Source organism: Lissotriton helveticus, chromosome 9 (assembly GCF_964261635.1).
Source record: "Lissotriton helveticus chromosome 9, aLisHel1.1, whole genome shotgun sequence".
In the NCBI taxonomy this organism is placed as follows: domain Eukaryota; kingdom Metazoa; phylum Chordata; class Amphibia; order Caudata; family Salamandridae; genus Lissotriton; species Lissotriton helveticus.
Genome location: NC_136070.1, coordinates 98,635,097 through 98,656,301, shown reverse-complemented (window position 1 = coordinate 98,656,301; position 21,205 = coordinate 98,635,097). Strand labels below are relative to the sequence as shown.

The 21,205-nt window shown below is 49.6% G+C and overlaps 1 protein-coding gene across 1 annotated transcript in view; it reads right to left on the bottom strand.

Moving 5' to 3' along the window:
- The window catches only part of CRIP2 (cysteine rich protein 2), a 295,696-nt gene that overhangs the window by 122,856 nt on the left and 151,635 nt on the right, over positions 1-21,205 (bottom strand). Inside the window, exon 2 of the mRNA XM_078659569.1 lies at positions 11,311-11,405. Within this exon, the coding sequence (XP_078515695.1) occupies positions 11,311-11,405 (95 nt within the window). The remainder of the gene's footprint in view (positions 1-11,310; positions 11,406-21,205) is intronic.

The following is a 21,205-nucleotide window of genomic DNA, read 5'->3' as shown; positions in this document are numbered from 1 at the left end:
CCAGCAGTGCCCAAGACCTCGACGAGCAACAGCAGCAGCCACCTGAAGTGCATCCTGCTCAACACCCGCTCCGTCCACATACACGCCGTCGAGCTCTGGAACCACCACAGCCCCAGACGTCGCCTTCCTCACGGAAACCTGGATGAACGCCTCCTCAGCGCCCGACATCGCCATCGCCATCCCGGACGGCTACAAGATCATCCGGAGGGACCGCACCAACCAGACAGGAGGAGGCATCACCATCATCCACAGGAACTCCATCCGCATCACGACCAACACCGACGACACCCTCGCACCCGCCGAGCACCTGCACTTCCAGATCCACATCAACCCCAGGACCACCCTCAGAGGCACCCTCATCTACAGACCCCCGGGACCACGCACACAATTCAGCGAGGACATCGCCGACTTTGTCAGCCCGCATGCCCTCCCCTCCGCTGACTACATCCTCCTCGGGGACCTCAACTTCCATCTGGAGAACAACAACGACCGCAACACCACCACCCTGCTGGACAACCTCGCCAACCTCGGACTCAAGCAACTGGTGACCACCCCCACCCACTACGCCGGACACACTCTCGACCCCGTCTTCTCCTCCAGCAAGGACATCGCCTTCAGCCACGCCACCGGACTCCACTGGACGGACCACAGCTGCGTCCACTTCAGCTTCAAAAGGACCATGATCCACCACCACCAGCAACAAGTTGCACGCAGAAGCTGGAACAAGATCACAGCCGACCAGCTCGCAACCTCCCTGAGCAAGAACCCACCCTCCAGCGCATCGAACCCCAGCCAAGCGGCCACCAACCTCACGAAGTGGATCAACGACTGCGCAGACGACCTCGCCCCCCTGAGGACCCCGCCTAGCAGACCCGGCAGCAAGAAAGCCCCATGGTTCACCGACGAACTCAAGAACTCGAAGAAGAACTGCAGAGCCCTCGAGAAAGCCTGGCGCAGAGACCCAACACCGGACAACATGACTGCCCTCAAGCTCGCCACCCGAAGACACCACCAACTGATCCACGCCACTAAGAAAACTGCATTCAAGGCACGACTGGACAACAACGCACACAACAGCAAGGAACTCTTCAACATCGTTAACCCCTTCAGCGCTAATGACAAGGGTAACTCGTCATGGAGTTTCCATTGATTTCAATGGAAAGTCAATGGGCATGATCGGCATGCCTTAGCATCCAAGTGGTTAAAGAGCACTCCAACCCCAACGCCGGAAACAACGACATCACCCCTTCGCAAGACCTCTGCAACTCCCTCGCCTCCTACTTCCACAACAAGATCGCGGACATACACAACAGCTTCAGCACTCAACGGACGCACGCCACGACCGAACCACCGCCCCCCACCACCACCCTCCGCGCCTGGACCCCGATCAGCACCGAAGACACCATCCGCACGATGAACACCATCCACTCCGGATCTCCGACCGACCCTCTCCCTCACCACGTCTTCAACAAGGCCGACGCTGTCATCGCACCCCACCTACGGGAGATCATCAACACCTCCTTCAACACCGCCACCTACCCGGAGAACTGGAAGCACGCCAAACTCGGCGCCCTACTAAAGAAGCCATCAGCCGACCTCTCCGAACTCAAGAACTACCGACCCATCTCGCTGCTCCCGTTCCCCACAAAAGTCATCGAGAAGACCGTCAACAAGCAGCTGGCCGCCTTCCTCGAGACGAACAGATCCCTCGACCTCTCGCAGTCTGGCTTCAGGGCCAACCACAGCACCGAAACCGCCCTGATCGCAGCCACCGATGACATCCGAGCTCTGCTCGACAACGGAGAAACAGCGGCCCTCATCCTCCTAGACCTCTCCGTGGCCTTCGACACCGTCTGCCACCGTACCCTAGTACAGCGCCTCAGCAACGTCGGAATCCGGGAGAAGGCGCTGCAGTGGACCATCTCCTTCCTCGCCGGAAGGACACAGAGAGTCCGCCTCCCCCCGTTCAGATCAGAAGCCACCGAAGTCATCTGCGGCGTTCCTCAAGGCTCCTCGCTCAGCCCAACCCTCTTCAACGTCTACATGAGTCCCCTCGCAGCCATCGCACGACAGCACAACCTCAACATCATCTCCTACGCCGACGACACCCAGCTGATCCTCTCCCTCACCAATGACCCCGCCACCGCCAGAGCCAACCTACACGAAGGGATGAAGGAGGTAGCCGAATGGATGAAGAACAGCCGCCTGAAACTGAACTCGGACAAGACGGAAGTCCTCATCCTGGGATCCTCACCCTCTGCCTGGGACGACTCCTGGTGGCCCCCGGCCCTCGGCAGCGCACCCAAACCAACAGACCACGCACGCAACCTGGGCTTCATCCTGGACTCATCCCTCTCCATGACCAGACAAGTCAACGCCGTCTACTCGTCGTGCTTCAACATCCTACGCATGCTACGCAAGATCTTCCGGTGGATACCCACCGAGACCAGGAAGACGGTCACCCAGGCCCTCGTCACCAGCCGACTGGACTACGGCAACTCCCTCTATGCCGGAATTACCGCCAAACTCCAGAAGAGACTCCAGCGGATCCAGAACGCCTCAGCAAGACTCATCCTGGACATCCCCCGTCCCAACCACATCTCCGGACACCTGCGAGACCTGCACTGGCTCCCGGTCAACAAGAGAATCACCTTCCGTCTCCTCACCCACGCACACAAAGCCCTGCACAACCAAGGACCCGGATACCTCAACAGCCGCCTCAATTTCTACGCTCCCAAACGCCAGCTTCGATCGACCGGCCACGCCCTCGCCGCCGTCCCCCGCATCCGAAGAGCTACCACAGGGGGAAGGTCCTTCTCCTACCTCGCCGCCAAGACCTGGAACTCCCTCCCGACCCACCTCCGCCTGACCCAGGACCACCTCGCCTTCAGGAAGCAGCTCAAGACCTGGCTGTTCGAGCAGTAGCGGATCCCCCCTCCCCAAGCGCCTTGAGACCCTCCGGGTGAGTAGCGCGCTATACAAATACTTTGATTGATTGATTGATTGAGTTAAATAAGCAGGTGAGGAGAGGGGCTAGGGACACGCAAAATGTTTTGTAGAAGAGGGACGTATATCCGTCCGGGCCCGGAGCCTTGCCATGCTTAAGTTTAGCGATGGCAGAGATCACGTCCTCAGGCCGGATGTCCCTTTCCATATGTTCCGCTTGCGAGGGGGTAAGAGACGGGAGGGTGACCGAATCTAGGTAGTCCGAGGTGGCATTCCCGTCTGGAGGGTCCCCAGTGTAAAGATCCGTGTAGAACCTCCGAAAGGCTTCGGCAATGTGTGCATCCTCCGTGACCGTCGACCCGGTAGGGTCAGAGATTTCCTTAACTACCCGACTCTGGTGCGCCACCCGGAGTTTATTGGCCAGTAGCTTGCCACAACGGTCCCCTCCAGTGTAGTAGGCGTGACGTAAACGAAGTGCCGCGTATTCCGCACGGTCCATATCTAGAGCCGTTAGGAGTTTCCTCGCCTCCTTGAGCTGCCTCCAGATCCGGGGTGCCCCGGTCCGGCGGTGTATTTGCTCAAGTTCTCGGACCCGTTGGGTGAGTTCCTCTCTCTTGTCTCAACGCTCTTTATTTTCAGCTGAGGAGATGGCCAAAAACTCACCCCGAAGAAACGCCTTCAAGGCTGCCCACCGCGTCGCCAGGGACGTATCAGGGTTATCATTATGTGATAGGTAATCCCGAATCACGTCTTGTATGAGGTTAACTACCACTTTCTTATGCAGCAGGGTATCTCTGAGACGCCAAACTCTGGGTGGGCAGGACATCGGCCGCAAACAGAGTGTGGCGGTGACCGGGGCGTGGTCCGACAAGGATAACACTCCTACATCGGACGAGGAGACCATAGCAAGCACTGGAGTTGTGACCAAAATGTGGTCTAGCCTCGCGTAGGTCTTGTGCGCATGGGAATAATAAGAGTACCCCAGGTCGGTGGGGTGCCTTGATCGCCAGAGGTCGTGTAGGTCGAACTCCTTCAGGAGTGCCCGACTCTCGGCAGAAAATTCCCCGACTTGTGGAGAGCGTTGGGTGGACCTATCGAGAGCCGAATCAAAGACCATGTTAAAGTCTCCCCCGATCATAATGTGCCTATCCGGTGAGGCGGTGACATCCACCACTGCCGAGCGGAGGAAGCGGTCCTGCTGGTCATTCAGGCTATACAAGGACCCAATTGTGAAAGGGACCCCTCCCACCCTGAACCTATATACCAAGAGTCTGCCTTTGTGTTCTGCAAATTTATGAAGGATTTCGCCCCTGAAGTGTCGCGCCACCAGGATTGCCACCCCCGCTGTCTTAGTAGCGTTAGAGGAGAAGAATTGTGTCGGGAATTTATGGGACCGGAGTCTATGTGAGTCGCGGGCTAGCAAGTGTGTCTCCTGAAGAAGACAAATGTCTGCATGGGTGTTCTTCAGAAGAGACAACACGGCCCTTCTCTTAACCGGGTTGTTTAAGCCCCTGACATTGAGGGTTACCACCTTAAGAGCTGTGGGAGGCATAAGACAGAGTAAAAATAGAATCGCATGAGCTTCCCCAGAGCGGGTTAGGGCCTATAAACACCGCTAGCTTGAGCAAAATCCTTAGAGTGTACTGGACGACTCACCCTCTCTTCCCAACTCCCCCCTTCCCAACTGGAACCCCCCCAACTCCCACCTCCAACCTTCCCCCCCACCACCCAAATCCGAAACCTCCCCAACTGCCCCCCTCTCCCACATCCCCCTTGACCAACTGCTTCCAAAACCCCATTGTCCAAGTCCTGTCCTAGAGGACAAGTCCGTGGAAAGTTATTCAAGTGGACGTCCAGCCACTACGCAACCCCCCTCCCCCTCGAACCTGCATTGATGAGACAGCTGTGTCGATCTCCCCCCGGAGTGTGCTCAGGCCGTTAGGGCCACCTCACCAGACGCCGTGTCTCTGGCCACCTCCCGCACTGCGCTGTACATTTCTGCCCGGATGGTGGGCGAGTCTGGTCGCGTGGGCCAAGAAGGAGATCGCCGTCCGGGGAGCGTCTGTCAACCGTCCCTGGTGACGCGCCGACGACGGGGAGTAGGCGCATCTTCATCCATCGCGGTGATTCCCAGCACTCCGCAGGTGTCCTGAAGGGACCGAAGTTGGTGCAAAGTCCCATTCCACCGAAAGATGAGTCGGAAAGGATGGCCCCAGGTATACTGCGTATCGTGTTCTCACAGGAAATCGGTTGCTATTTTAAATGCTTTGCGTTTTTGCAGTGTGATTGCTGATAAATCCTGAAAAAGAGCCACCTGGTGTCCCCGGAAACACAGGGACTGTTGCTTCCGCGCCTCACGGAAAATCCGTTCTTTCAGAGGGAAGTCCGGCAGGAAGGCCAAGATATCAGGGGGCGGCGCTGAGGCTCGGCGCGGCAGTCCCACCCTGTGCGCCCTGTCAATTCTTATAGGGAAGTCCCCCGGTCCGTCCAGTATCTCTCTAAACAGGTCTCTTAGGTATCCAGCGACATCATCGCCTTCTTCTTTAGATGGAATTCCCCGGACCCGGATGTTATTGCATCGAGATCTGTTATCGAGGTCCTCATTGTGTGCTTGGAGGTCAAGCTGTTGATCCTTTAGTCGCAACACTTCCTGTTGTAGCTGCGCGATCTCTTCATCTCGAGTGTGGCCAGCTTCCTCCACAGTAGCCACTCTCTCGCCAAGGGTGTCGACCTCTCTCCTTACCTCCCGAACCTCTCCGGCCACTTCTTGCTTCAATGCTTGGAAGTCATCCCTGAGTGAACTAAACAGCGATTCCAGGAAGGATCTGGTGACCGGGGGTTCCCCCCCCTCCGCCCCTCGTGAGCTGCCCGAGGGGCCCGGCGAGTGCTGATTTTTATCTTGTCGTGGGGGACCCCTTCCCAGCATCTCCGGCAATGTCCGGTCCCCCTTCTTGCCCCCTCTGTTACTGGACATCTGGAAGGTGGGGGGCACTCCAAAGGATGTAGCGCTCCGGCGGGAACCGCGCGACGCGGCACCACTCTGGGGAGACCCCTTGCCCGGCGAGTCGACCCCTCGTGGGATCCGGGTCCAATGCAACACCAACGGGCATCTTAGCTAACTGTCACTCCTGCCTCCGGGCCCCCGGGTCGCACCAAGAGCCCTGACCGGGGGGGTGGTCGAATTCCACCTCCAGTGGTGGTCGCAATAAGGGCGCACTCAGTCAAGGGGCAAGGTTATGTGGTCCAAGCGATCTTGGGTTGCCACGGCCGTGGGGCGGTGTGTCTGTGGTGCGTTTGACCCGTCACAGGTCTCTTCAGTCCGGTCGCGCAGTCCACACACCTTTCAGAGGGCGTCGCGCTCGCCGATTTGGGGGTCCCGCCGCAGCCGGCCAGGAACACAGCAGGGCAGCCCCCTCTCCGCCGAGAAGCGAGTCCCGCCACAGGCCTCGCGGTTTGTCCCACGCCGTGTCGCGGCCCCTCTACAGATCGTCAATGTGCTTAGCCATCTCTGGGGGCCCACGATGCTAGGCCCGGGGCCCTACAAGGGTGCCAGAGGGTTCGTAGAGGGCGCCCCTACCCCCTGCGCCGAGCAACGGCGCCGCCGAGGGGGAGTGGTGCGGTCAGAGGCCCACTTCCGGGCCGCGTCCTCTGGCTTGCGTAGCGACTCCACGCCGGTCCGCCGTTCAGCGGCGTCAACCTCTAGGTTCCGCGTGCACCTCCGCTGCTAGTTCTCCCCGGGGGTCGCGCGGTGGCCGGCAGTTTCCCCCCGGCAGTCAGCGCCGCGTGCAGGCTCCCCCGAGCCCCCGGGTGGTCATGTGCGCGCCTTCACCTCCGGTGCTGGTTATCGATGGGCGGGGGGAAGTTGTACGGCCGGAGGCCCACTGACAGGTCTGGTCCCCGGCCTGGTGTAGCGATTCTACGCCGGTCCCTCACGCAGTAGACTCAGCCCCGGGCCCTGCGTGCTTCCCCGCCGCCGGATCCCGCCGGGGGCTCGTGCGGGGGCCGCTCGCTACCTTCAGACAGCTGGTGCCGCTCCGAGCCTGCCCCATCACAGCTCCGCCACTCCGCGACCCCAGCCGTTCCAGCACTTGACCGGCTCCCCAAGCCGTCTCCGCCTCTGGGTCCACTCCGGAGCCTCTTCGCCGCAACCTTAGAGCCGCACAGAGCTTTAAGCAGCGTCACTACGAGCTCTCTCGTGTCTGGCGCCGGTCTCCAGGCAGTTGGGGGGAGATCAGCGAAGCGTAGAGGTTCAAGGGCCCAGGATTACGGGAGCTCGCGGACGGTGCGACCTCTCAGCCCGCCATCTTGGCCACGCCCCCTTCCATCAATGTTTATAACCAGAAATCCGCCCTTAAAAATGCATGTGATCGAAAATAACATACGATCCTAATTTCAAATATTATCTGCCATGCAGCAGCCATCATATACCAGTTTAATGCTACTGTATGTGTGACTCCTGCTCAATTATACCCAAGTGTTCACATAACATCTGAGTACTCTAATAGTCCAGGGCGTTGCACATGCTCCCATGGCGCTGTTCAGATACTCCAGGGTGCCCCAATTGAAATTGAAATGCATCTCGATGTGCCAGACTATCCGCAGCACTCATTTAGGGTGCCAGTGGTGCTGCTCATAGAGATATGCTAGTTCCTTCTGCTGTGCCGGGGTGCTTTGCCTTCACCTCCTTCTGGAGCCTCTACAAAATCTTAATTAAAGGTAAAGCACCAGAAGGTACAAAGACACTAGTTTTTCTGGACATTTCCTAGTGAACCAATATGGCTCTGTGGTGCTTCTACCAGTGTTTCCAAGACACTGGTCTTTAGGCTAGAGAAAACCGAAAGAGCATGTGGTAACTCAACTAGCTATGCAGCCTAATCTCATCTTCTGGGTCTGCACCTCCTTTGACTGTTCACCATTACTCTGCCCTACTCTGGCCCCTTGTATCTTCTACTAGAAACAGCACCACATGTGCCTCATGCAATACCTAGAAGAGACAGAACAACAGCATGCAGGTAAGCCTTAGAACTAACCCTGGGCGTAGTTCGCGTAGTCGCGCTACGCGTAGCTACGCAAAGTGCACTTCGCAAGCTAAGTGTAGCTATGCGAACTGCATAGTGCGGTAGGGAAAATGCTTTTTGCACTGATTGCACAGTGCCGGATGCCAGTTTTCGCACTGTGCAATCATTGCAAACGGCATCTTGCACAGTGCAAGCAGTCGTTTTCTGCTGCTCAAGTAGATCTGTACTCAAGCAGCAGTTTTCTCAAAGCAGACTGGTAGTTTCTCATCGTGAGCGGTCGCGAGCATACGCGACCACTCGCAATGTGAAACCTGACCTCTCAGCATTGAGAATCTCGCCGGGAGGTTTATTTTCCACGCTCGCGATCGGCAACTTGATGTTGCTGATCGCGAACGAGGAAAAAGTCTCGCCGGGAAGTCATTTTGCTAGCTCGTGGTCGCCAACTTGATGTTGAGGACCGCGAGCAAGCAAAATATGCCCGCTGCGCTACGCATTTTTGCACTGTGCTACGTGCAATTCACGTAGCGCGTAGTTGCGCAAACTACGCGAGTGTAGCGTAGTCCTACGCCCAGGGTTACTTAGAACATCTGATGAGTCGGAGAGGAAAATTATCTGCTGATAGGAATTCTCCACTGCGGGATGCCGTTCCACCTCAGCACAACCTGAGCTGTGCTGAGCGGTGGGGCCAGGTAAGGGGGGGATTTCGGGTACGATGAAGAGGGGAAATTATTTTTTTTTTCATCGGCATCGTCCGTTGAAATCCCCCCTCACCCGGCCCCACCGTTCTTAGCTGCACGTGCCTCGGCTGCCTCAGCCTCATTGCATATTTTATGTTTCTTGTCTTCTCAGAGGTGGATGTAGTTCTAACTGGTAGGCAGGACATGGAGTAGTTCATGAAATTAGTCTTTTTTAAATGTAGTTTGTTGGATGTTCATCTGACTTTTGGTTCCATAGAAGGTGTATTTGTGTTGCTTCATGGAAGATGCCAATGTTAGCTTCATATTCATAGAATGCACCTTCTCGTGTTCATGGAAGATGTCTCTGTGATTGCACTGGCCACTGTCAATGTCTCTGTTTGACTGCAGAAATCACAGCAGGTGTTTTGTCTTGCTACAGCATGCTTGGAAGTCTCCTCTCATGGCTGCAGTTTTTTTCGAATTAAAAGTCTTTGCTAACTGGTGATGTTTTTGTGTTGACTGTATTCACAAGATGTCTGTATGAACATAGTTTTCATGGAAAGTTTCTTCCTGTGACCGCAATTTTCATAAAAGGTAGTATGTGTGACTGCAGTTTTCATGGGTGCTGTGTTGGTGTGAATTCGCTGTGCATATAAGGGGGTTTCATGTGCCTGCAGAGTTCATGGAAGTTATCTGTGATTCTCGTTTCATAGAATGTGCCTTTGTGTGACTTGTTTTCATGAAAGGTATGTTTGTGTCACTACTGTATTCATAGAAAGATAATCCTGTGACTGCAGTGTTCATGGAGCCAGTCTGTACAACTGTAGAGTAGGTTTATGTGCCTGTGTGTGTGCATGGCTTTAGTGTTCATTGAAGATGCCTTCACACTACTACAGTGTTCATAGAAAAAGTCTGTGATTGTAGTTTTCATGGAAGGCATCTTTGTGAAACTACAGCGTTCTTGGAAAGTGTCTTTGATGTAGTTTTCATGGAAGGAGTACTTGTGTGCCTACAGTGTTCATGGAAAGTGGCTGTGATTGTAGTTCTCATGGAAGGTATCTTTGTGTGACTACAGTGTTCATAGAAAGAGTCTGTGATGGTAGTTTTCACGGTAGGTATCTTTCTGTGACTACAGTGGTAATGGAAAGTGCCTGTGATTGTAGTTATCATGGAAAGTGTCTTGTTGCGACTACAGTGTTCATGGAAAGTGCCTGTGATTGAAGTTATCATGGAAAGTGTCTTGGTGCGACTACAGTGTTCATAGAAAGTGTCTGTGATTGCAGTTTTCATGGAAGGTGTCTTTGTGTGACTACAGTGTTCATGGAAAGTGCCTGTGATTGAAGTTATCATGGAAAGTGTCTTGGTGCGACTACAGTGTTCATAGAAAGTGTCTGTGATTGCAGTTTTCATGGAAGGTGTCTTTGTGTGACTACAGTGTTCATAGAAAGAGTCTGTGATGGTAGTTTTCACGGTAGGTATGTTTCTGTGACTACAGTGGTAATGGAAAGTGCCTGTGATTGTAGTTATCATGGAAAGTGTCTTGTTGCGACTACAGTGTTCATGGAAAGTGCCTGTGATTGAAGTTATCATGGAAAGTGTCTTGGTGCGACTACAGTGTTCATAGAAAGTGTCTGTGATTGCAGTTTTCATGGAAGGTGTCTGTGTGACTACAGTGTTCTTGGAAAGTATTATTGTAGTTTTCATGGGAGGAGTCTTTGTGTGACTGAGTGTTCAAAGAAATGAATGGTGATTTTAGTTTTTATGAAAAGTGTCATCATGTAACCGTGGAATTCTTTGAAGATATCATTTGGCTGAAGTCTATCCTGGATACGGCTTTCTGAAATGACACTACAAGAGCAATACATATTTGAAAGGTTCGCACACACTATGCCTAAGTGGGGTGTCCATCTACCCTTAGAAGTTGTCACTGCACTTACTTGCGATAAGAATGCAATCAAATGCAGTACGAATACTAAAGCGAAGGTTTACAAACTCTTTAGAATATAAACATTTTGAGCTCCAGTGACAAAGCATTTACTTGTGCAATTGTAGCAATTGTATTGTATCCATCGGGACCTATTAATCCTTTTCAAGGACAAAGAAACTTCTAATCATGAAAAGTAGATTTGAGAATCAATTTCTCTGTCTTTGAGCTCTTTATGATCAAGTAGCAATATGAGTCGTCCAATTTACCATCACTTTACCCTACAACACTCTGGACATGATCCAAGTGATTGCCTGAATTCAGAGCTTGTGTGAAGACAATGGCATTGTGAATACTACACAAGCATCAGTGGGTCAAATGTCTCTATTTGACTGCCACACGGCATGGAAACTTCATGCCTGGCCAATCACTGGTCCTAATCAGGACCAACCCTGGTTGAATACCAAGTGCGATTTCCAATGGAACGTCCATAAGCCCACGGGGAACTGGATGAAAACAGTCAGCTCTCCTAACATTGACTAGTTTTCAGATGTCTCCAGTTGTAACAAATCATGGTCAGACAACTAGCAACCAACAGATGAGAAGGATACCAATCCTTAGATTAGCCATTGAGTCATTTTGGAAATCAAGGCAAACATTGGAATGGGAGGCACCTAGCAATCCTTCATTCGCCTGGGACGAAAAGTAAGATGTTAGGAGTAAACATACATTATCTCGATCTTACCTCTGCATGTCCACCCGCAGTAAGAGTCTTGTTACAGCGCTCGCACTTCAGACAAAACTTGTGCCAGTCCTTCCCCAGCGAGCTCACCTTTTCCGCTAAAAGGGAAAGAGGAATTGTGCCATAAATGTCTATGTACAACAAAAAGGCACTGAACATAAAGGCATTTAAAAAAGATACTAAAACTTCAATCAACTTATGGCATACTGCATCACTCATACACAGTGTTGAAATTATCGGATTTGATGCAGGACCAACCCTGGGCTCAGCCGCCCAAAATCCCTCATGTTATACCATATCCTAAACCACTTTCTGTGGGAAGCACTCACATAATGTAGCCCTACATTACAAGTATAGTTATGGGGAGAGAATGTTGCCTCAATTCAACTTCTTAGGGGTCACAGATTACACCAAACACCGTCTTTCTTGGTTATAACAATATATAGAGTATTGGTACCATTGGAATATTGGATTCAAGAGGGTATATATCTAAGAGGACAATATTGTGAAAGTAACAAACAAAATAACAAACTGCTTTTTATGAGCACAAACAAGAGCACTGAAATACGATATGTAGAGAGTTGCTATGTCGCTTGATGCTTCAGTGGGACATGTTGGATTGGACTGAAGACAGGCATGATGCTGCTGCATGTTGCTTCCTTGAGACACCCGGAAACACAAATCCTCTGAAAGGGAAGTAAACGTTGTGTGGGGCCGGATAGCAACTGAGGCCAAACTGAAACCAAGCTGGAAGTGAGAGAAGATGGACAGACCCACAGAGGTTTGTGTCATGCCGGACTTCGGGGCGGATCGAATCTTCTTGTACCGTGGGTGTGAGGGTGACCCATCTCAATCAAGATCTATTGTATTTTGTTCTGTGAACATTCAGTGATGAGACTGATTGGCTCAATCGGCGACCGCAAAAGAGCACCCAATTCCTTTTCTTGAAAAGTAGACCAGTCGGCCAGTTGTAACTGCTCTGGCATTGGACTTGGTGGAGATTTACTTTTGGAACTGGTCAGTGAGTGACAAAGTTACCTTACACTCACTTTTAACTGGTATCTAGAAAAAAAACTGTCCAGAGCACTTTGAAGTCAACACCAAGGACTGGGCTGAGAGCTGAGGACGAGACGAGGGCGGTAGCGTCTACTGGCTTATGCAGAATTGGAAATATCGGAGAGACTCTATCTGCCATGGAGACACCACTACAATAAGTTTGGAAGCAGTGAACTGTGCCTGCAACTGACTCAGCAACCCCCTCCAACTTGACTGATGACTAGAGGCAGCCTGAAGCTGGGAGTTGTGCTCTCTGACTTGAGGGTGAAGAAGCAACCAGTGGCCACTTGTGAGTACTGCACAGGGACTTTCATTGACTGTCCATGCAGAATGAAGGAGCAATGTGGAATGGAACTGTAGCTTTAACAAGCTATAACTTTCTAGTAACTATTCTAATTTTTGTCATTTTGGCCTTATTTTAATAGTAAAATATTTTTTGATTTTACTAAAAAGGTCTGGTAGCTTTACTGGGTAATTTCTTGATGTAAGTGTTGTGCTGGTACTGCTAAACCTTAACACCTTTTCTGGAGTTGCCTTTCATCCCAGTCTTGCGTTACTAAGAGGTTACTAAGAGGTAGCTCTTGTTATGCCTAACAAGAGCTTGTTTTGTCATAGTGGTGATAGAATTTGCCTCACTGGGCAACCCATCGTCCTAAACTTCCCATCTCTGGCATCCAAGGGGTGTCCCCTAAGGGCACCAATTTTGCAGTTTGGGGGCTTCTTCAAAGTCAGCATTGCCAAATACTTTCGACCAACCGAAAAAGACAGGGAAATGTTCAAGGACAAAGGAAAAATGGCAGAGATGACACAGATGCATTCAGTAGCAGGGACTTTTGTCCTTCCACAAATCTCTGACATGAATTGTGGTTATAAATGCCATAACTGCAAGTACTTCGCTTCAATGAGGATTAATGCTGTTAAACCTTAGCAGTTGTGCCATTGCTACACAGGTTTACATAAAAACCTAGATACCGCCTGAACAGCCAGTGACAAACTGAAAACACTGTGAGAAAGGAACATAATGAAAAGAGTCTTAGAGAAAGCATGCAATCCTCCCACAATTATTTCCCATTTCCACCTGCTTCCCTCACTTTATCACCATTTACTACAATAACCTGACCAATCAGTACCAGCTCCTTCACCTGGCACAGTATTTGCCACCCACAGCGCTTGCCAGTAACCAGTGCTTAATTTGGGCCAGTGGTTTCTAGTGCTCAGTACCAGCACATCACTGTCCGCACCTGCACTTTTTACAGTCTGCCACATGGTGGCGCTTTTGTCTAATTTAGAGATGAGCACAACAGTTGATTAGTAATTCAATATACATTAAAAATTACTAATACCTGGCACCCAACGATTCTTATAGCTTTAGGTGGCCTAGAACGGCCTGAATAGTAACTAACACTTGTAAGACTGTCATGGTTAGTAGCTGCATTGGTACTGTCATTGGCAGGACCTGCAGGGGTGATGGCAGGTGAAAGATGCACTGGTCTGCTGCAAAGGGCCCTGAGACTTATTTTTTTACAAATTAACCACTGCCAGTAAGTACAGCCTGCATGGTGTAAATGGACAAATTAACAAGCACTGGTAATGCCAGTAGGTCTGGCTTTAATGTCTTCATGTCTGTGAACACATTAAAGATGTTGGGCCTGATGCACAAAGGTAATCTGAGACAAAATCCTAACTTTACGACTTTCGGTATTCACAAAAGGCATTTAGGAGTAGTAAAGTTAGGATTCCTTTTTTTTTTTTTTTTTTTTTTTTTTACAAAAAAAAAAGTTTTATAAGTTAGGATTCCTAACTTTACTACTCCTAAATGCCTTTTGTGAATACCAAAAGTCGTAAAGTTAGGATTTTGTCTCAGTTTAGGAGAAGTAAAGTTAGGATTCCTAACTTTACTACTCCTAAATGTCTTTTGTGAATACCAAAAGTCGTAAAGTTAGGATTTTGTCTCAGTTTAGGAGTAGTAAAGTTAGGAATCCTAACTTTACTATTCCTATATGCCTTTTGTGAATACCAAAAGTCGTAAAGTTAGGATTTTGTCTCAGATTACTTTTGTGAATCTGGCCCATTGTCTTTGCTAATCCTGGGGAAACAGCAGCAGAAAATTATTGTTTTAAGTGGATGTGACAAATAGTGCAGTAGATCTGTGTATTTCAGATGTAAAATAGTCCTTCATACATTCCAATGGGAGCACTTCCTAGAAGTTTGCCTGATACACCAAACAACATGAAGTGAGAAAACATTTACTCCTTTGAGCCGAGCCCTATCCCTTTCTTTTTGTAAAGAATTTATAAAATCGGTCACTATTTCAGATGCACTGTCCTTTCAGACTTAAAACAACTTGGTTTCCTGCTGAGGGTGGAGTTGTCAAGATGGCAGCTGAGAGGGCAAAGGAGACTAAATGTATTTTTTCTGCTGCTAATGCAGGGTGTGGTAGATGAGCTCAGGCTTGGAGGAGGTGAGCATTAAAGAATACAACAGTGTATCACAGCACTGAGGCAGCCAGAAACTGTGGAGTGCATGAGGGGTGTGGAAATGGAACATTGTTATCAACATAGAGAAGGTGTTAGAATCCAAAGTATGCCGCCAATATATACAAGTTTGACAAACCGACTTCAAGAATCTGAATGTGAACCATTTCCAACCTGAGGCTCGTGCCCACAGCTGTCTTTCCTCGAACCCCTCCTTGTGTGCAGTCTGTTTTCAGTGTTGTCCTAAAGGATGTATGACGTTACAACGCATACTTTTACAACGCATACCTTTACAACGCATTTTTTACAACGCAACATCCATTACACCGCATTCCATTACAACGCCTGCCATTACAACAAATTTTTAAAAACTACCTTTACAGCGCATTCCATTACAACGCATACTACCTTTACAATGCATACCATTACAACGCATAACATTACATTGCATGTATGGTAAGTATTGGATAGTGTAGGGGTAAAAATTACTATTCTAACTCCAGGGGGTGCAACAGTAGGGTAAGTGTTCGATGGTAATGTTATGCATTGTAATGGTATGCGTTGTAATGACTGCTTTGTAATGACATGCGTTGTAAAAGTTGAGTTGGAATGGTAGTGCGTTGTGAAAGTTGAGTTGTAAAGGTTGTTTCCCTGTCCTAAACCTGACTTTCTGTTCCTAGATAATAAACGAAACGTGCACACTGGAGGGTGCTTATAAACATCAGTATACTCCGAGTAAGAAACAAACACAATCACAACAAATTGGTTTAAGGAATGGAATGAGACTTCTGTGGTCAAAATATGTGGGTGAACTTCGTGCCTGACAGTCACTGCACAATGTCGAGACGCCTTTTCTCATTTCACGGTCCTGGTGCCTGGGGATGCACGCTTACTGGATTACCACGTGCAGTCAATAGGAATCCTATATTCTCAAAATGTATCACATGATTTATTCATCTTTCTGACATGGGTGAGTGGCAGCATGTTTAAAAGGCTTTATTACCATACAAAAGGTGAGAGGGGCCTGTCAGCCTGTCTTTGAATGACAACTTTGCAATGAATTTTAATATTTAACAACCCCACCATTGGATTCTCACAGCAGGACATCAGTTTGACCTTGGCTGACCATCACCATGGTAAAACAAAAGATGATTTGGTGACAAAGATGAATGCCAATCAAACGAGGACTGTGCTGGCTGAAGCTGGCTGATAAAGGTGTCCAATGGCCACTGTGGGGATCTGGGTATATTTTGTACGGCCACAGGCTTTAAGCCTGCACAGAGGATAAAGGCTTTCATCCTTCCAAGGTCGATACCAGACATGTGACGGAAATGAGTTACGACAACATTTAAATTGAAGGTGGTAAGTAGGAGTTGGTCCAGGAATTACTTGGTGGACCACGCTGAGAAGTTTATGTTGTGCCCTGTGCTTGGCCAATGCCCATTCCGCTGTCATTACATCGAGGAGAGGAATCCTTTGGTCAGGGCGGAGATAATCCTTGCAGCAAAGTCAATGATTCTATCAATATAGGGAATTTGTATTTGCGGAGTCCCTGAAGCAGGTTATCCTAGTATCTTAGCGTACTAAAACCAAATGAACCTATTACAATTTTGTGATTTCAACGTGAGGCATTGGCAGATTCCTTTAATGTTGATAAGTCTGAACAGACAGCTGTTGTCATCAAAGTAATGAATACCTATAAGATTGGTTAGAAGATACACAACACTATGTAATAGGATGGGATATGAGACGGAGGCAGGAGCAGAAGCGGTATAGAAGCAAAGCATTCCGTTTTTGATGAGTTTGGGATAACGGAGCAAAGAGCATCCGATGCCTGGGACGGTCTGGCAATGGACTGGTGTTTTAGTGTGAAGGGTGGGTTGGTGGTATAGATGGCATAAGTAGCCGACCAAGAGATTATTTCACCATTCTAGAAGGTACTGAGGAACAATAGAGGATCTAGAACAGATCTGAGGTACACCGACCAGTAGAGAAGCAGGCGGTGCTCTAAGACACTTGGAAAGGTTGATCTGAAAGAAAAAGAAGGACCCATCAGCACCTTTTCCAGAAACACCTAAAGAGGTACGGGGCAGGACCATGTTAGAGTGACAAACCGCGTCAAAAGGGAAAAGAAGCATTGAGGGAAGATTATTGTGGTGAGGAGAAGTGAGGAAAACCCAGACACATGTGAAAGGATTCCACACAGTGAAATTGATAGTAAATAGTTTGAAGTGGACTGTAAGAGGTAACTGTGCAGCACATTATTCATTTAACGCTTTTAGAGAAAAAGAGCATTAAGGACCGTGGGATGCAGTGGGAAGGAAATGTATTATACATTTTGTTTGCAACAGCTGTTCAGCTGCACACTTAAGCTAGAGAGGAAAGAGAAGCTATAAAGGGTGAGGTGAGTCAGAATAAAACACCAGATGATGGTGCAAGTGGATTGTGGGAGAGAGTTTCTGATTTCAGAGAGCAGATGAGGATGTAAGAGTATACTGATCTGGCTTATGTTATGTTGTACTACCTAAATATTGCTATTTAAGGGGTATCAATAAAGCACTGAAAAACTAGGTGCAGACCTACTAAGGGAATGTGTTGTCCTTGTGTGACGCAAGTTGTTGCAATGCAAGTGCAACACAATTCTTTAAGAAGGAGTTACTAAGCCAAACAAAATCACCGTGCGTGTCTCTGAGTGGTTTAATTAAACCAAAGTAACACAAGCCTTGCTTTGCACTACCTTGCTGCAGGGAGGTGCTCCATGGATGGAGTATGGGAGTTCTCACGCATCTACCCATGGTTTTTGACACAATCCCAGATTTACAAAGGTCTGTAAACCTGGGCTGGTGCGAAAATGGTGTGCATCCCTGAGCTTTGCGTAACAAGGAGAAATATCTTTATTTCTCCTTGTTACTTTCTCTTTGCATGCCTGCTGCATTTTGCAAAACACCTACATGGAGGAAAATACCTTTCGGGATTGTTTTTGTCCAGGAAGGTGCACCTTCCATCACAAGAACAATCCTGCCTGTCATGCAGACACCCTTGCAGCATGGCGCAATGGTGCCTGCATTGGCGCTAGGCTGCACACAGTGCACCAATGCAAGGGTGGAGCAGAAGTGCACCACATTTTAGCAAATTTGTGCCATTTCTGCTCTCTGTCTTTCACTTAATGCAGTGCCAAGCTGCCTTACTGCATTGCCAGAAGGACTTGTAAATCTGGGCCCTGGGATTTGTTGTCTTGTCTTCACGTATACAGGGTTTTCGCAATAGGGTTCTTTTAGGTCAGTAGACGCTGCTCTTCCTCTATGTACAAGACCTAAGTGGTCCACCCGCTCAAGTCACCTAGCTGCTGGGATGCATGACGTACAGTCTTATTTTTAAAAAATCATAATGAAAAACACACCGTCTTATAAATGTCAAAGGGTGTCAGTATTTTAGTTTTTTTCATTGCTGCTGCTCCAAACCTATCAAATAATTGTCCATATTTGCCCAACCTAGATTGTTGTGACCTCATCCTGTTTTTTCACATGCCCACAGTGCCAGTTCCTACTTTCAATGAGGCAGGTGGGCTACCCACACCCAGTCACCAGCCTGATGTGACCTTACTGTGCCACAGGCAGCATGGCACATAAGCATGTGCCCAGGCTTGGCATCTGTCCTGAACCTTAAGACTATAGTGCCAAAGAGACAGAAGAAACTCCTCTGCTGTTTCATGATTTTCCCATAAAGATAGCGAGTCAACGACAAGCTCTCAGCAACAGGTGCAGCATGACACGTTCATTTGGTAGCAGGAGTTTTACTGGCTACTGCTGTAATGGTATGGTGTGAGTTGTCTGTCAATTTAATTTAATCAGGCTCTCTTGTGCACTACTTGCCTCCTTTTTTCTATTTTCTATTTTCTATTTAGGGGTTTTTGTAAAGCGCTTGGTGACGCACAGTGGCGTGTCCCCGCGCTGAGGAGCAGATACCTACTGGAACCTACAGAAGCGGAATACCTTACTGTGCGAAAAGTGCAGTTTTAAGCTTGGCTCTAAAGATTAGTTCTGATGGTTCTAATCGCAATGCTATGGGTAGTTTGTTCCATCTAGAAGCTGCAAGGTACCTAAAGGATCTTCCGCCCATCCGTGCTCTAGACACCTTGGGGATAGCCAGGAGTCCTGAGCCGGAAGATCTCAGGGAGCGAGACGGATCGTAAGACGTCAGCAGTCCTTTCAAAGGGAGAGGAGACCTCCCATTGATGATCCGATGGCACGTGCATAGTGCTTTGAATTCTACCCTGCTTCTGATCGGGAGCCAATGCAAAGACCGGAGGGCCGCTGAGGATGCGGCTCTTCTGGGTAGTCTAAGCACTAGTCGGGCAGCGGCATTCTGTAAGATCTGTAGGCGGCTCAAATTCTTCTCCAAGGTCCCTAAATAGAGAAGATTGCCATAGTCCATCTTTGATGTGACTAGTGCATGCACCAGGGTTTGACGGGCTCTCACAGGTAAAAACTTCAATGCCTTCCTGAGACTTTTGAGGGTCCCGAAACATGATCCGACCACCCGATTGATCTGGGGGCCAAAGGTCAGGTCAGTATCGAACCAGATGCCCAAGTTCTTTGTTTTCTGGCACGGAATGGGTGTTGGACCTAGGCATGGCGGTCACCATGCCGATGTCCATGCCGATTGGCCTCCCCCACGACCAGCACCTCGGTCTTGCCTCCGTTGAGCTTGAGACAATTGGCGGACATCCAGGCAGCTAGATCTTGCATGCAAGCTCTGAAGATGTCCGCCGAAAGACCGGGTGCACGCGACAGGGAGATAACCAACTGGGTGTCATCGGCATAAGACACCAATCGGAGGCCGTGACTCTCTACTAAGGTGGCAATCGGGGCAACATAAAGATTAAAAAGTGTTGGACTCAGGGACGAGCCCTGCGGCACCCCCTGGTCCAAAGAGATACGCTCAGAGTAGTGGTCACCTTGCCTCACTTGGAAGCCTCGGCCTGCAAGAAATGAATAAATCCATTTCAGCGCTGCCCCTCTCACCCCACCTTTGTTCAGACACTGTAGCAAGATGGAATGTGCTACAGTGTCGAACGCCGCGCTGAGGTCTAAGAGGATTAGAGCCATGGTTTGTCCCTCGTCAGCACCTTGCCTGAGGGTTTCGGTAGCCCTGAGAAGGGCGGACTCCGTAGAATGACGGGGCCGAAACCCGAATTGGGTAGGATGAAGAAGGTTGCTTTCCTCCACATATTTCATTAGCTGTTTGTTTACCCCCTTCTCCGCTACCTTAGAGAAATAAGGCAGCAGAGAAATGGGGCGTAGATTGTCCAGCTTCTCAAAGCTAATGTTAGGCTTCTTACGTAGGGGAAGCACCACAGCCTGTTTCCAATCCTCAGGTATAGAACTGGATCGGAAGGAGACATCTAGCAGGTGCCTGATGTAAGGTTCTAGTGTCTCCAGACTGTCACTCAGCCTTTTTGGGGATGCGGGATCTCGAGGAGAGCCAGATTTGACAGATCTGCAAATTCTAACTAAATCCTCCGATGAGGGGATAGTGAAATTAAATAGCAGATTTTGATCGGCTTCATCTCCTGCTGAGTCTGCAGGCTCTTCCGCTGCAGGTGGTATGTCGGGAAAAGCAGAATAGATCTTAGACACTTTGTCTCCGAAATAGTTGGCAATCCGATTGCATGCTGCTACTGAGTGGTCCTCATCTTTAGTAAAGGTTTTTGGGGTGGATAGGGACTTATATATGCTGAACAGTTCCCTGGCAGAATTCTCTGCCCCGTGGATTCTGTCTGCATAGTATGTGGCTTTCTCTATCCGGATTTTGTTATGATAGGTACGTCTCTTAATGAGATAGGCCTCTTTCATCCGGTCATCATATGCCACTCTCCATTGTCTTTCTGCTCGTTTACAGTCCCTTTTGGCGCAGCGCAGCACCTCGCTGAACCAGGGGGCGGTTCTTTGTCTATGGACACCTTTGGTTGACCGGCCCAATGGGGCTGTGCAGTCCAGAGCAGCCGTGATGTGGTCATTGAGCAATTTATTCGCCGTTGCCACGTCATTGCCTCCTGGGGGCCCTTCCGCGGTAAGAGCCTTATTAAACTCTAGCAGGGAGAATCTTGCCCACCTACGTCGAGGGTAGTTAAGAGAGGTGGGAGCGATAGCTTTATGCTTGGGCAAGTGAATAACAAAAGGAACAAAGAAGTGATCTGTCCAGGGCAGGGGCACTGGGGGAGCAACTAAGACATCCTCCCAATTGGCGAATATAGGGTCTAACAGATGCCCACGATTATGTGTTGGAAGTTGCCCCTTTAGCTCTAGCTGTAGGGTGTGAAGTTCTTCCCGGAATTCCACCGCTCCTTTGTCTAGTGAGTCTTCCAG